The sequence below is a fragment of the Ictalurus punctatus genome, chromosome 9 (assembly GCF_001660625.3).
Source record: "Ictalurus punctatus breed USDA103 chromosome 9, Coco_2.0, whole genome shotgun sequence".
Lineage (NCBI taxonomy): Eukaryota > Metazoa > Chordata > Actinopteri > Siluriformes > Ictaluridae > Ictalurus > Ictalurus punctatus.
In genome coordinates this window covers 15,204,141-15,221,106 of record NC_030424.2, presented here as the reverse complement: position 1 = coordinate 15,221,106, position 16,966 = coordinate 15,204,141, and the positions used below count along the sequence as shown (strand labels likewise).

The window sequence follows — 16,966 nt, the reverse complement described above, 5'->3', positions numbered from 1 at the left end:
ATGAAGGGGTTGAATCATTCTGAGACTGGAGAAGTCATTAGAAGTTGCATTTTCAGTTGAATTTGAGGAGGTCATATCACAGCAAACCAGTGACTACATTTCCCATCCTGCACTGCAGTCTACAAACATGGCCGCCATGGACTGCAATTCCCAGAACGCACATTCATTCTAATCACAGCTGCATCAAATTCACAGCACTCACAACCCCAGTATAAAGAGACTGTTTGAAGACAATGACTTTGCGAAGTATTGAGTGTATTCACCGTGCCGAGCCTTTGTTCGTGTTCCATTTTATGGTTTCCGCTCTTGTTTCTCGTTCTCGATTCTTGCCTTGCGTCGTTTATGCCCGTTTGCCAATCGCCTGACCCATTGCCTGTTTTTGACCACGCTATTGTCTCATGATTTGGATGTCTGCCTGTGTCTCTTTATTAAAAGCTCTTATCTGCACTTGCATCCGTCCTAGTCTCCATTACGTCCCTATCATGACGGAGGACAACACTTGAAGCATTCATTGTGTCAAACTATTCCAATTGCTTTTGTTTGATTTGTTCGTCGCAAACAGCTGCAAGTCTGTAAATTTTGACAATAAACCTGATTTGCAATGGGGTGGGGGGGTTTGAATAATTTTGACTGAAAGTGTTTCTAGGCTGAGGAAATGCATGAGACCAGCTTTCCCACATAATAGAACACGATCTTCGCCAACATGTCGGTTCAGTTTTTACACGTTCTTCAACAGTAGCTAAAAGACGGTGAACTCTTTCCAGATATGGGAGCACACACAGTTCATAAAAATGAAAACGAATCACAAAAATCGACTTAACTCTTAATAAAAAAAAATGTGCCGGCCAAATAAATACGTATAAATAAGGAATATATCAACGCACGTTTCAAGGCTATGGGTTTGAGACAGATAGAACAAGAACACCAACCGAGTTTATCCAAAACTACAACTTCAGCACAACACTGTTCGCTTGATCACGTTAGTCAGTGTGGGTCAAAAATACATGGATATACAATTCAACAGTCATCCAGTGACTGACAAAAGCTCACCGCTTACAGTGATCACATTGTTCTGATGTCTTCCCCTCTTTTTCCCCCTCTTTCTCTCTCTCTCTCTTTCCCTCACACTCTCCTTTTCTGATGCTGAGTTAATCAGAGGCAATGCCTGTTCTACACATTACATAACTATTCATTCAGCTGGAGACTGATACAGTGAGATACAGCTTGGAGTGTGAAGTTAGAGAGTTAGTCTCAGTCACACAAACGTCCAAATGTGGGTTACAGGAGCTCGTTTTCCTCACACACACACACACACACACACCCGCATGAAGCCAGAACCTTTTGTCGAGCCAACAATTCTGTTTGCTCAGGTTTCAGTGGCCACAAAAAATAAAACACAGCACACAGCACCTCAGCACAAAAGCCGCTCTTCACCTGGCCTTTCATGCTTACTCAGGTTTCCTTTGCTCTCATTGTCTGAATGCTGACTAACATGGCTCCTCTGTGGAGAATAAGCCGATCACCAGACATAACCGGATAATACACAACTCCAGATATAATACATCATGATCCAACACATACGGTCTGGGAGTTAACCTACAGCTACAAGTGTTTCAGAAAATGTAATGAGGATGCAGGATAGACCTGTACTGTTGGAGAAATCACTGCTGCAACAGTGACTACGTTTACATGGACAGCAGTAATCTAATTATTGACCTTATTCTGAGTAAGACAATATTGTGATTAAGGTGTTTACATGAGTCGATTTTAGAATACTCCTTTCATGTTCCTGTTTTACACGTTATAGAACACAGCTGGATTAACGGCACACGTCATTACGTCACCGCGCCACGCCGTTCCGTTATGGTACCGTATACAGTTTTGGCTGTTTCATTTTTAATTTTACGAAAGCTTCAAGTGCGGTTAATTATTTGTCATGCTGTATGTGCAAATAGACGACTGCTTGAAGCCGTGGGCTGCGTCCCAAACTGCGTACTTACCCCGAAATACATGTATCTCGCTAACTATATACTGTAGTAGGTAAGTACGTGGTTTCGGACGCAGCCGTGCTCTCTTGTTTGCCGTCAAATAGTTGAACACTGCCGTGTGTGTACGTGTCCTGTCGCACAATGCGGTGAAAACTCCCACACGATGTTAATAGTATGATTAAGGTGTGTACATGTCTGTAATGCACTTCCATAATGCAACTAAAACAGGAATACTCCACATGTCTTAATTCCATTTGTGTTTACTTCGAGTATTTTTTTAGTCTGATTAAGGGCATCAGTAATCGCTGTTTACATGCTAGTTACTTAATCAGAGGATCAGCTTCACGTACTGAGTGATATTTAATGAACACAAACGTAAACAGGATCTAACTTCATGCTGATTTAGATCTGTGGTTCTCAAAAAGGAAATAAAGTGTAATAAAGTAGTTATTATAGACTGAATTGAATGGTTATGTATAAATAATGTCGACGTGAATCTACACCTTTGAAAAACCGTGTAACTGGTTAAGACTCTAGTTGTGTAGTTCAACAATAAAAAAAAAATTCTAACTGCTCTGGTATTTCTTTCTTTCTTTTAATGTTGATATATACAGTTTTGTGCAAATTCCATATTTTGTAGATTTTTGAAGTGAAATGAAGTAAACACAACCTTTGCAGCAAACTATTTTAAAGAATAATATTTTTCTGCAAATATTAATGCACAATTACTTATATTTGATAAAACTTTAATAAATCGTTTTATTACATAAAAATAAAATAGCAATTGTGGCATATGCAAAAGTTTTGGCACCGTCCCAACTCAGTACTTAACAACACAATTGGCATACAGCTTGCAAATGCTTTGTGTAGTCAGTTAGGTGTCTTATTTAATCGTTTTTAATCCACTCTTCCTTACAGAACACTTCTATTTGTGACATTTTTGAGCTTGTCTTGCATGTAAAACATGTTTAAAACCTACCCACAGATTTTCAGTGGCGTTCAGAGGACTCTGAGGGCCATTACAAAAGCTTCAGGTTGTCTTTTTTGAAGTAATTCATGGATCACTGTCTTATTGTTTAAGCCGGCCTCTTTTTAGCTTCAGGGTTTTTTGTATTTTTTTCACTAATTTCCATAATTTATTGCTATTTACTGAAATCTATTCTTCCATTTACGTGTGCACTGTTTCCTGTGCCACTGCCTGCCACAAAACACCAAAGCACAATGCAGCCACATCATGCTTAATAGGTTTTCTTTTCATCAAACGCGTCTCCTTTTTTCTCCAAATATAGCATTGGTGATTGTGGCCGGAGAGTTGCATTTTTAGCTCATCAGTCCACAGCACTTGTTTTCAAAATATCTCTGGCTTATCTAGATATTGTTTTGCATACGTCAGATATTCACTTCTGTGACGAGGTTGCAATGCAGCAGAGAACGGCACACCATGACTCCTGTGTCAGCGAAAAGGTTCCTGCAGGTCCTTCCTGTCATATGGGGGTTTTGCTTTGCCTTTCTGCCCTGCATGCGGAAGTTTGTTCTGAACGTTTTCTTGGTCTTCCAGATTCAATTCAATTCAATTTGATCTGTATAGCGCTTTTTACAACGGTCACTGTCTCAAAGCAGCTTTACAGAAATACATAAAGACAGGATACCGATTTTAAGTGTGTGGATTAATCCCAATTGAGCAAGCTGCTGGCGACGGTGGCAAGGGAAAAAATCCTTAAGATGTTAAGAGGAAGAAACCTTCAGAGGAACCAGACTCAGAACCCATCCTCATCTGGGTAACAACGGATAGTGTAAAAACAGAGCTTGTCTTGCCTTCCACAGTTTCTAAATGGCATTTCAGACAAGTAGAAACCGTGACCTGGGAGCACTCGGAAATCTTCTGATAACCTTCCTCTGCTTTGTAGGCATCGGTTAGATTCATTTTCAGACCCTCAGTCTGCAGTTTAGAGGAGCCCGTGGTTTTTGAGTCTTACAATAGCACATGGTCTGAATAGTCAGAAAATATATTACACTCTGGAACTGTTATTCCTAATGGTGATTCTTTACCTGCCTAAAAGGTAGGTTGGAGACTCTAATGACTCAAATTAAGGCACGAGTTCATTAAGTTCTGAGTCTTTACAGGAAGGGTGTCCAAATATAGGGTGTCCCAAACGTCTCCATACATAGAGGAAATGAACACTTTTCAGCAAATTGTCTTCCGGAATTTTTCATGCTTAGTCTACATTCTATATTTTTCCTGATAGCCTTTAAGACCGCCTTTGACAAAAGAAGGACGAAGCCTACAGAAATCATTCCCCTGGCTGGATCGGGAAGCTGTCGCAAAGTTGTGCAGAACTTTAACAGGACACGTGGCAACAACACACACGACACTGTTGCCAAACTTATTAACAAACTCACAAAGACTGGAAGTGTTTTGCAGACCGACCGAGAAGTGAACGTCCACCAACGTCCACTGACGAAGACACAACCGACATGATGCTGGCATACATAATCCCCTGTATATAGAGACTTTCTGACACCCTGCATTTGCACATGCCACAATGACTACTTTTTCATCGGTTTTTACATGTTATGAATTATAACGCAACTCCCCATTAAATAAATGTATGTATTTTTTCTCAAATAATTTGCTGCAGTGGTTCAAAAATCAATCAAACGTGTTATTCGGCCAGGGGTCCCCAAACTTTTGCATTCAAATGTACCGTTTCCTAATGCGACTAAAATATAAAAGATTATTATATTTCGTAAAATAAATATTCTCCAGTCACAAAGGTTATAACACTGTAATGGGTTAATGGTTGCAAATAGTTCGATAACCTTTCAGCCAAGTAATAAAACTCAACCTAATTACATTACACGCCTTTAAATGTACCTGAAGACTGTAAAATGTATTTGAAGCTGAGACTCTTTTTTTTTTTGTAGTTAAACCTTTGTGTAAGGAGTAATGATATTCAACAGAACAGACCTGCAGCTGATAAGAAATGCCACTGGATCTGATGACTAATCTAACAGCACACTTCATGTGAAATTCCACAAGGGAAACAAATTACACAGTCCAACCTAAAACGGTTCACTGTGTCATTTGACTGTCGCTGATTATATTGCGCAATACGTCTATTATTAAACCAGTTGAGACTTATTAAAGCATGTCATTTAAAGCTATTGTAACTGATATTAAGTAAGCATCTTTCAACTTCTCTTCCTGTGGCTTATGATCAAGCTTCTTCCATTCATTTGTCCATAACGGTATGTCATGAATGTCATGAAATGTCATGAACATTGACATTTATTTGCTATTTATCAAAGTAAAAATGAAAGTAGCCTATGGACATGATGTAAACCTGTGATGTAATGATGTAAAGTGTAATGATGCTAGGTTCATAAGTTCCTCGGATGTTGATGTTCAGCTGCGTTCTAATGTGTTTGTACCCGTCTACATGTCTGTCACTAGGAAGTACGTTTAGATCAATAATCAATCTTCCTTCGCCCACCGAAAAGAGTGAAAAGATTAGTAGACCTGTTACTAAAGGTTAGTAACAGGTCGGACAATTGGGTATCAAAATGATTTTCTAACTTGCACCTAGTCACTGTGACGAACAGAGACGTTCAGTGTAACTCCGAGACCGTGAACTCTGACTACGTTTACATGGACAGCAGTAATCTAATTATTGACCTTATTCTGAATAAGACAATATTGTGATTAAGGTGTTTACATGAGTCGCTTTTAGAATACTCCTTTCATGTTCCTGTTTTACATGTTATAGAACATAGCTCGATTAACAGCACACGTAATTACGTCACCGCGCCACGCCATCCGACGTTCCTCCAGAATTTCACGTATCAACATACAGTTCGTCTTCGTTATGGTACTGTATACAGGTTTGGGTGTTTCATTTTTAATTTTACGAAAGCTTCAGGTGCAGTTAATTATTTGTCATGCGATACATGCTAATAGACGACTGTTTGAAGCCATGGGCTGCTTCCCAAACCGCATACTTACCTACTATATACTATATAGAAATACATGTATTTACCTTCTATATAGGAAGTAAGTATGCGGTTTGGGACGCAGCCGTGTTCTCAGTTGCCGTTGAGTACTGTTGAGTACTGCTGTGTGTGTACGTGTCCTGTCGCACAACACGGTGAAAACTCCCACACGATGTTAACAGTGTGATTAAGGTGTTTACATGTCTATAATGCACGTCAACAATGCGACTAAAACAGGAATACTCCACATGTCTTAATTCGATTTGTGTTTACTTCGAGTATGAGTTTAGTCGGATTAAGGTCATCAATAATCGCTGTTTACATGGTAGTTACTTAATCAGAGTATCGTCTTAATCGGGTTAATATGGGATTATTGTTGTCCATGTAAACGTGCAGTCTGATTGACTGTAATTCCGGTAGCACGTGAATGCAGCATTAAATGAACCGTTAAGGAGAACAGGATGAAGCTCAGGCAAGCAACAAGTGAACTGTTTCTCATATTCAGAGCCACAGGTTAGATATGATGTACTTGCACTGCGTTGTACTCACCTGCACATGTCGGCGAAAGCCAAAAAGTTGAGCTTCTTCATCTTCTTCTCGCTGAGCCAGTAGCCCACGCGTTTACCCCGCAGAAACGTCTGCATGTCTCTCGGTCCAGATCAGCCTGCGACTCGACGTTAGAGCTCCAGCGACTCCAGGAAACCGTTCACTTACACACAGCCCTGCCAAGACGAGGCAGGAGAGCTGGTTAGCTAGCTACAGGAGAACTGACAGATGTACAGCGAGCGTGTTAACTGTCATTTACATAACCGTTACAAAGCTAGAAAACTCCGACTTCAACCTGAAACCCCACAAAAAAAAAAAAAAGAATAAAAAATCCGACCAGCGCTGAGTAAAGTGATGCTGCTCCGGTTTAAATGCTAATCGTTAACAGTCATGACTACAACACCGTGAGGAGGAGGAAGAATTCATTACACTAGCACGATGAAACAAAGCGCTAGATATGATACATACCCGGTCTCGTTTCGACCGTTCGGGAAATTTCTCTAATGTCGGCTGGCTAACTTGTTTATTTCACCCGTGTGGTGTGAGAAACACATAGCGTGGCTAGCTAGCAGCAACATAGCGCATCGTCGCTTAGTTTCTCCTCAGAGCCGTTACACTACTGATGTGGCAGTACATGGCTTTAGGGTATAAATGACGCACCGCTCTGTATTTACAGCTTGTATTGAACACCACTGGCCCACATTTGTGACGGAAATCAGCTAAACTTGTTCAGTTACATACCGAGCTAGCTAGCGAACACATCTCCCATTCTGTCGGATAAAGCTGCCGGGTTTAGTGAGCTGGAAGCCCGGGCTGCTTCATTATCTCTCCCGGTGAAGGTCGCAGTCAGGCGCTGAGACTAAACACAAAATATGAAGTCCGATCGCGTTAGAATTGCCAAGTGAACCCCTGGACTGATCACACCCTCGTTACGTCAGGCCGGCCTCGTTCAGTCATACCGCCATATATATATATATATATATATATATATACACACACACACACACACACACACACACACGTACACACAGCGCCCCCTGCTGCTCGACAAAGTGACTTTCTGTTGTGTATTTCTGTGTGTCCTCTAGGTTGCGGAATTGTCCTCCCAATCCTGTTTTTCACATTCAATCTTTCATATTCATCGGATTAAGGCGCAAAATTCACACACGAAACAATTCCATAACAAAGCTTAATTTAACAGTAATTATAAACAGTGTATTACAACATTTTTGATGTTTAATAAAATGATTTTTTTTTAAAAACTTTTAAAACATTTTCACATATGCAGTTCTGACATTTAGGAGCTTGAAAAGGGATAATAATGCTGATAATGAAAAGACTTCAACGCCAATCTCTAAATTACAATCAATATTTTCAGCTATATATGTAATGTTACATGTGTCTACAATATTACACGTGTGTAGTGGAACTATGGATATTTCAGTAAATAAACACACTATAAAATAAACACAAATAAACTAGACTGAAGACATTTGGGTTTGGATTCATTAAAAGATGAATATTACAGCTTTAATTTCCTGATATTTACATCTAGATGCGTTATACAACTTAAAACATGGCGGCATTTGGTGGCAGACCACCCGATTTTTAGGTGAGAAAAGTTTATAGTCTGTAAATGAAGTAAATTAAAAGGAAGTAACACTTAATATTTAGTTGCATATCCCACTGACATCACCAAACTGTTCTTCTTTTGTGATGATTTTCCAGGTTTGTACTGCAGCTTCTTTCAGTTGTTGCTTGTTTCGGGGGATTTCTCCTATTTTAGTCTCTCTTTTTAAGTCTAGAAATGCTTGCACAGTTAGGGTAAGGTCTGGTGCTTGACTTGGCCAGTCTAAAACCTTCCACTTTTCCCCCTGATGAAGTCCTTTGTTGAGTTGGAAGTGTATTTTGGATCATTGTCTTGCTGCATGATGAAGTTTCTCCCAAATAGATTGGATGCATATCTCTGTGAATTGGCAGACAAAATGTTCCTGTAAACTTCTGAAGTCATTCTGCTGCTACCATCATGAGTTACATCATCAATAAGGATCAGTGAGACTGTTCCAGAAGCAGCCATGCAAACCCATGCAGATCCTTTCTTTCTCCGCACTTTGGTTTTTACATCACTTCGGGAGAGGTTAATCTTGGTTCTAAAACTTTTGTGGCTCATCTCTGCATTTCTTTGTGAATTCCAATCTGGCTTTCTGATTCTTACTGCTGATGAGTGGTTTGTATCTTGTGGTATGGCCTCTATATTTCTGCTCTCGAAGTCTTCACTGAAGTGGTGGGTTGTGATACCTTCACCCTTTCCCAGTGGAGGTAGTTTGTGATGTCACTACCAGTTGTTTTGGAGGTTTTCTTCACAGCTCTCAAAATGTTTCTGTCATCAACTGCTGTTGTTTTCTTTGGCCAACCTGTTCCATGTCCGGCTGTTAGTACACCAGTGGTTTCTTTCTTTTTGGCATATTCCAAATTGTTGTATTGGCTGTCTAATACTTGTGCAATGACTCCGATAGATTTTTCCTCTTTTCTCAGCTTCAAAATGGCTTGCTTTTCTCCCATAGACAGCTCTCTGATCTTCATGTTGGTTTATACTTTTTAACAACTAATGCAGTCTTTACAGGAAAAACACAGGGCTAAAACCAAGAGTTTAAACAGGGCACATATGGGCAGCAAGAAACACCCATCAGTCACATGTTCCAATATTTTTTTATCAATCAAAAAATGGGTAGGTTCAAACAAAAACTGTTTATTTACTTTTTTTTCCCTCATATTTTTCCCATAATCATGTAACTTTATATATTGCTAACAAAGCCCTTAGAAGAGGGAAGTGGCAGCTGGTTTATTATTTTTTATTATTTAAAAATAAAATACTGAGATGACTAGTCATATTACCCAGCAGACAGATGTTTATTATGTTTGTACATCTGACTTTTCACTGAAGCCCAGAGGATACACTGTCACAATGTAAAAAATACAAATGCACAATACAAGAAGTTCAAGAAACACACTGTACAACATAAAAATATATACTTTTCATAATTTTTGGAACAATCTGTACAACTGTTTAAAATGTATTTACAGACACTTAATGCATTTTCAGGAAGAGAATTTACAATGGATGAAGTAAAAAAATAAAAAATAAAAAAAAAGCAAAAGCAAAAAAAAAAAAAAAAAAAAAAAGCAAGTGCTTTTGACTGCTTTTCACCGTGCATGGTGATCGCAGCATGGGCTTTTCTGTGTAAGTGTTGCTGCTCAGCGTCGTGCAGCAGGACTTGCCAAAAGGCTCAGGATGGATGAAAGGCAATGCAGCTTCTCCTTAACCAGCTCAGGTAACTTCTCATTCTCCTTATACCTAATCAGAGATAGGTAAGGTCAGGAATAAGCAATGCTTATTAAAAAAAAAAAAATCACTATTGTTCTACATTGTTTTAATAGGAGTGCTTTACCGGGTGATCTGTCCTTCAGGAGAGGTGAATGTGATGCAGGAGACTCCTGCCTGGACCACCAGCTGGGATCCATCATTAAACTGAACCCATACTTCTCCACTTGTTAGCTAAAGATGAAATAAAATAGAAACACATGATAATTTGATTAAGAATTAACTGCTTTAACGTATAGAGTGATGATGATCTATTTCAGACAAGGTGGGTTTTGTGCGAGATATTTTTAAATTTTTGCACTTCATGTCTGAAGAGATGCAAGAGCAGTAAACATTTCACCTGAGAGGCCCAGCCAATGTTGGGTACAAAGAGGGACTTGAGCACTTTTCCTGCGCTGACACTACATCCATCTTTGGCTGACTGCGGTGAGCTGCCTTTAGCCAAACTGGTTGTCGTAAAATCAGACCCACTGTAGGAAATCATCTAGTTATGTAAGAAAAAAGAAATAAAGACAAATATATTCAAACCTGGCATTTGTAACATTATACACACACAAAGGCATCATAAGCATACTTTAAGCATGTCTTACAGAGGGGGTGATGTGGGGTTGGTGAGGTGGACTTAGGTACACCTGAGCAACCTCAACAGGAGCTGCAGGAGCCCGATGAGAGGCAGGCTGGGCCACTGGGCAGGACGAGGAAGAGTTAGTGGGCCTCCTAAAAAACCACACGTGAAACAAATACATGCAAGAGTGAGGGTGAGGCAACAGAAGAGAAATTGTAGTACAGCAGTCCTGCTAGACATTAAATACAAATGATGTGGAGAGAAGTTGCTATCTTAATGTATGTCAGAGACTGAGGACTGGAAATGTTCCACAGTCTGAGGAGTGGTATACAGTACATCAGAAGAACAGTCTGACCTGCCAATAGTTATGGGGAAGAACGGAGTAGCTCCAGCACTACGTTGCTCCTCAGTACTGATTGCAGCCTCCAGAGACAGACACATCCTGTGCCCCTGACACAAAGACAAACACATACGGAACTGACTCTATGTAGCTACTGTAGTGTTTAAATAGTATCTTTAATAGATGGTGCAACAACGGAGGACCTGAGTACTCAGAACAGTAGCACGAGAAAGGACTTCATTGTCACAATTTGGGAACCAATTAATTATAATATTTAACGACTTTAGCAGCGTAGTACCTCATCTGTGAGCTCCATGTAGCGTCTGCACTCAGGGCTTACGCCACTTACACCTACATCCCCTTTCACTGTGTATGACTTGCCACTTGTCTCCACCACTCGCACCTGATCACTTGACTTATGGGTTTTTGCACCTAAACAGGTGAACAAAGAATGAGGACAGAGTGGATATGGAGACTCTTAGCAACAAAAATAAACTTGTCAAACATGTCTTTTATAAAGAGACAAAGGCACTGTCAAGGGCGTATTGCACATGAAACACAAAGGTCTTATTACATCTCAGTGAAAAAAAAACATGCTTACAAATGTGTGTGTGTGTGTGTGTGTGTGTGTGTGTGTGTATATATACACACACACACACACACTCACACATATATATATATATATATATATATATATATATATATATATATATATATATATACACACACATACACACACACACATATATATATATATATATATATATATATATATATATATATATATATATATATATATATATATATATATATATACACACACACACACACACACACACACACACACACACACACACACACACACATACATACCATTGCTACAGACAGAAAAATAACTACAGATATAATAATTGAGTCAAATGTGAACTACAGTACCCACCATCATAGAAGCACATTTCCAGGTCTGCATTGGGAGAGTTTTCCATTAACATGCACTTGGCAAACTTGGTGTACAAGGTTACTTTTGGAGTCTTTGATTTGACCAACTGAACAAACTTGGTGGCATACTGATACTTCTTCCAGTACTTCTCTAAATGATAAAACAATTCATATGTGAAAAAAACTCATTCCCTTTACATAAGGGCAAACGCACAGAATAAATTAACTTTAGCAAACAAACAACGACCATAATTATAAATTCAGAATCCTATTACGTCTTCCAAATAGTACCTGGCAAATCTTCATAGCTGCATATAAAAATGTCTTCTGGGGGCGAGGGCGGATGATCCAGCACGGGGAAACCTTTCCCGTCATTGGGTTGGTACACAGTAACCTGTACAGGCAGACAAATAATATTCAAGTCACCGACTTCTGTTTAATATAATGTCTTTTTTTTACGTAAAGAAAATGTCAGCAAATAAACAAATGAGTGAGTCCTTTACCATGGAGCCATCAGAGGATATCCTCAATACTTCCTTGACCCTCTCCTGAGATCCTTGGCCTTTTAGAAGCTCCATACACACCTCTCCTGTATCTAGGATACTGACCTAAAGAGGAAACATATTAGCATATTATGCACATGCAATCCCAAAAATAATTCACAGTAGCAGAGAGTACAAATGTCGTCCATGCTGGTCCACATCACACAAAACCAAATACTCCCACTAACCCATTCTTGGGGATATGTTATATGGGGAACAGCCCTAAAGTAACCTCAACTGACCACAGCATTTTTGGTCTTCTGTCGAATGGGCTTCAGTCTAGCTGCGCACAGAGGAGGAAACAGAGGACTCTTCCTCTCCTTTCCGTCATTAGCTTTGCTCCTGGATAGAGGAGCTGTTTGGACATCTACACAGCCCTGAGGTGTTGGGAAGTGGCTCATTCCAAACCCATCCTTCCTACAGGGCCCCGGGTCACCGTAAGAAGACGACTGATGGTATAACTGAGGAGGATGGTCACTCGTTGCTCTCGCTGTTGGTTGGTCGATGCAGGAAGGCAGAGCCCCAACTGCCTCTCGCCCAGAATGGAAGCTGCCACCACTGCTGTAAGTGCTGATGTCTGCTGGTCTCTTGAAAGACCCTTACAGTTCATAAAAACAAATTAAATAAATAAATAAATAAAAATCAGATGATCAACATTATGTTTAATGGTTATCACTAATGTGTTGCTTATACACAACACTTACATTTAAAACGTAGATGAAAAATACATTAACAGCTATATGGATTTGAAAAAAAAAAAATAAAACGAAAGAAATCTCGCATCAAAGAAGTAAAATACCATCTGTGCTGAACCAGGGCTGTGTGTTAGATTCTGCTGTCTGTAATCTTATAGGATGCACCGGAGCAGAAAAGGAGGACCCAGAGCTGTAAGAGGAAAATTGCTAATTACTATAATGATACCATAATAATTTAATAATAGATATAAATTGCTCTATATTTGACCATTTCTGGTAGGAGCAAACTACAAAACCTTTGATATGAAAGGGGATTCAATGCCATATAGGAACATCAAGTAAAACGTGTACCTTGCAGGCTGTTTGACAGGTGGAGAGGGTAGACGTCCATGTTCAGCATATCCACTGCCGTTGTCCTGATAGCTGGAGGTTGATGGGAAAATTCGACCAGATCCTGGAAGCACCTCCTCGGAGTGGCATCGATCGCGCTCCATCACCTGCCTAGCATGGCTATAGCCGGCACCAGAGCGATCCGAGGAGTGAGCCCGTCTCAGGTATCGAGAATGAGGCCTTCCGCTGACAGCATCCACTGGAGCCCTCATACTGCCTGGTGCATGTGGCTGCCAGTCCTGCTCTCCTTTAAAGCTGGAGCTGGTGGACTGCTGCGAATGGCTGGGCAGCGGCACCATGCGGTTGGGTAAGGCCTGCCCAATCACCTGCCTGGTTTTCCTGTGGAGCCGACTGCTGCTATTGTTGCTGGTAGTGTTGGAGGCTGTAGATATTGTCGCTATGCCACTGTCCATGGAGCCTCCATCACTACCCCCAGAGTCTCTGCTTCCGGTGGATCCACTCTGAGTCATGAAAGGGTGGTCTAGCACTGCTGACAGGCTGGGCCTCAGAGCAGGAGTCTTCTGCAGCAGCAGCTGAATAAGATCCTGAGCTTCAGCTGACACATGAGTGGGCATCTGGTACTCCCCTAAAACCACTTTACTGAGGGTGTGTTTGACAGTGTCCGTGTCGAAGGGGGGCCTGCCGGTCAGAAAGGCATAGAACATACAGCCGAGAGACCACACGTCCGATTCCAGGCCGTGGGCACTTCGTGTGGCCACCTCAGGAGAGATGTAGTTGGGAGTGCCACACATGGTGAAGTGCTTCTCACTAGGCAGCTTGAGCTGCGTGGCCAAGCCAAAGTCGGCGATTTTAATGTTCATGCTACTGGTGAGAAGCAGGTTAGACAGAGTCAGGTCTCTGTGCATAATGCCATGTGTATGCAGATAAAGCATCCCCTTCAAAATCTGGTGCATGAACTGTCTCACTGTTGGAAGAGATTCATTCAGGACAATAACTAAGAGGTCAATTACTCCCAAACTACTTTCATGCTTCAAATCATTATAAAGCAGTCATCATCAGACATTTAAGCATTCTACCAACTCACAGTTCAAACAAACAAACTAATATATATATATATATATATATATATATATATATATATATATATATATATATATATATATATATATATATTTTCACCTTCATCTTCTGTGAAAGGCTTCTTCCTGTCTTTCAGATAACGGCTCATTTCTCCATTATGGCACATCTCCAGGACCAGATACACATAATTGCTGTCCTCAAAGTAATTGTACAGCTTCAACAAAGAAAAACAAAAGCAGGGGCGGAGACAACAGATGCTTAACAAATACACGAAAACTAGCAGGTCAACTTTTACCTTTGAACTAGAATAACACAATGTTAATATGTTTTCCATTACACACAACTTCACAAATGTATACACAAGATTATTTTGGACAAGCATTAAATATCCATCTATCTATCTATCTACCTACCTACCTATATGATGGTCAGGTAATGACAGGTAAATCACAGCTCACTAGTTTGACACCACAGTAACGAGTCCCTGAGGGGGAACTGTAACTCACCTCCAATATTGAGGGGTGTTTTAACCGACACTGGATCTCCACCTCGTTAATGACACGTTGCACCATGCCAGCTTTGTGCATGGCCTTCTTATCAATCTGCCGTAACACCCGGGCACAAAGAAGCACAATTACACAGAGCGTACACCGCATATAACCGCCCATCTGCTCCAACAGCAACAAAACAACACAAAACACTCCGAAAGGACAAGCAGAGGGGACAGTCTTACCATTTTGATCGCTACTTCCAAGCCCGTGTTGACAGATTTGGCTCTGTAGACACAGGCAAAGGAGCCCTTACCGAGCAAGGTGAGAACTTTGAAGTCCTGGAAAGAAAAATTAAAGGCAGATGTACTGTATATACAAGCCTCAGCTTTAACCTGCAGTGTGTGATGGGTTAATAACACAGAAACCAGAACCTAGAACCCAGTGTTCAATTAACACCTAGAGTGTTCAATAAACTTTTTCAGTGTCCATCTGGACATGAATAAACCCTGTAAGTGTTAACACAATCACACCAAATCCTTCTCTCTACAGAACAAGTCCAAGGCGGTTATTTCCACTACCTCGATGTGAAGATCTTCGGATGATGTGAGGATTTTATCATCATTTACTGCACATCTTCCGCTCTTAGTTAAATCTTGCATTAAAGACCGGATCGCGTCAAACATCTTTTCTAAAGTGTGACAACGTCGAATTTGGTGTCGCAAAAGATTTCTGATGTGATCCGTGTTGATGTCCCTCCGTGTGTGTGCGTGTGTGTCCTGCTCTGTTAGCGTCCCTGGATACCTGCATCTGACAATGACATTTTACTAAACCGAGCTCAGAGTGATCCCGGCTCTATTCCCGCTAATTTACCTCCATAGGACGCCATCGCACGTCTCCTAGCAACAGACAACGTTCCAATTCTCCAAACACAAACCGTCACCGTAAACACAGGTGGTTAAAACTCTCAAACCGAGGAGATGTTCACTGTTTTATCCTCCCCCAGTCAATCCCTTTAAGCTGCTAGTTAGTTAGTTAGTTAGTTAGATCGTAAGTTAGCCCACACTCACAGCTACTCTAACCAGCTCGACTACACAAATTAAACCTGCTTTGAACATGGACCTGACTAGCATGTCGAGTTTTAGACTAAGGATTGCTAGATAATTGAGGTTGTTTTTTTGTTTGTTTTTTACAGGTAACTAAAATAACTAGCCTAGCTAAAGTGACCGCGCAACTCCACAACTTACCTCAATTTTATCGCCGATAGAAACACTCATTTTTACTTCATTAGACTCCTTCCTCGATAAGATTCTTTAAGTACGATGATTTTTCATTTCATGGAACCCGGGCCTTCGTCGCTTGCAATGTTTAAAAATACATTTAAAGGTTGTAACTTTGCTCCGCTGCAAAATATTTTCCTTTCCTCCATTTTGAAAAGTCCGCCCGTTAGAATCGCGATGACGTAGACAACGTCATCGGGAGGGCCAACACCCCTGCACGCGCGTGCTTTTTCCTGTAATAAAAGTCCGTGTTACTCCGGCTGGTTGTTGTATGACGACAATAGTTGTTATTGCTTTCTAAGCATTTAATAATAATAATAATAATAATAATAATAATAATAATAATAATAATAATAATAATACAATAAAAAAATAAGAATAAAACTCCGTGTTTGTGTGATTAGCCTACACAGCTTTATACAACATAAATATGCTAAATTTAAACACACAACAAACGCATGTGTATGTTAACCCCTTTAAACCTGATTTTATTTCTAGATACTGCAAAAATTCTTCTTTTCTTTCTTTCTTTCTTTCTTTCTTTTTCTTTTTACACGTAAACCCTTGGGAAATAAAGTTGAAAGCTTTTTCTCATGTCCACTGCAATGGACTTTAGGTTTCAATAGTTGGAACTTAGCTAGAACTTTTCTTTTTGTATATTCAGGGGTTTCCCCTGGGTTCTCCAGCTTCCTCCTCCTAGTCCAAAGACATGCCAATGGCATGTCCAAATTGTCTGTAGAGTGTGAATGGGTTGCACAGTGAGTGTGAGTGTGTGTGATT

General features: G+C 40.3%; 2 protein-coding genes across 4 annotated transcripts in view; both read right to left on the bottom strand.

Annotated features, from left to right (window-relative positions):
- The window catches only part of itpk1b (inositol-tetrakisphosphate 1-kinase b), a 38,659-nt gene extending 31,163 nt beyond the window's left edge, over nt 1-7,496 (bottom strand). The window contains exons 1-2 of one of the 2 annotated variants that reach the window (XM_017476913.3): nt 7,266-7,496; nt 6,528-6,700 (exon numbers count right to left, since the gene is read on the bottom strand). In XM_017476913.3, the coding sequence (XP_017332402.1) occupies nt 6,528-6,622 (95 nt within the window). In that variant the 5' untranslated portion in view covers nt 6,623-6,700; nt 7,266-7,496. Of the gene's footprint in view, nt 1-6,527; nt 6,701-6,992; nt 7,157-7,265 lie in introns of those variants that run through there. The other variant, XM_017476914.3, reaches the window with a different exon arrangement.
- A 1,916-nt stretch (nt 7,497-9,412) lies between these two features.
- Nucleotides 9,413-16,374, bottom strand: plk4 (polo-like kinase 4 (Drosophila)). Of its 2 annotated transcripts, none has more exons than XM_017475387.3 (16): nt 16,154-16,374; nt 15,152-15,247; nt 14,925-15,020; nt 14,518-14,632; nt 13,339-14,302; nt 13,092-13,177; nt 12,535-12,890; nt 12,254-12,358; nt 12,042-12,144; nt 11,752-11,901; nt 11,110-11,243; nt 10,827-10,921; nt 10,497-10,623; nt 10,247-10,390; nt 9,974-10,080; nt 9,413-9,879 (listed from the first exon to the last, which is right to left on the bottom strand). In XM_017475387.3, the coding sequence occupies exons 1-16, from the start codon at nt 16,181-16,183 to the stop codon at nt 9,780-9,782; spliced, it is 2,808 nt and encodes a 935-aa protein (XP_017330876.1). In that variant the 5' UTR covers nt 16,184-16,374; the 3' UTR covers nt 9,413-9,779. The 2 variants fall into 2 exon arrangements, with proteins under 2 accessions (XP_017330876.1, XP_017330875.1); XM_017475386.3 differs by lacking the exon at nt 16,154-16,374 and adding an exon at nt 15,488-16,098.
- Nucleotides 16,375-16,966: the final 592 nt, after the last annotated feature.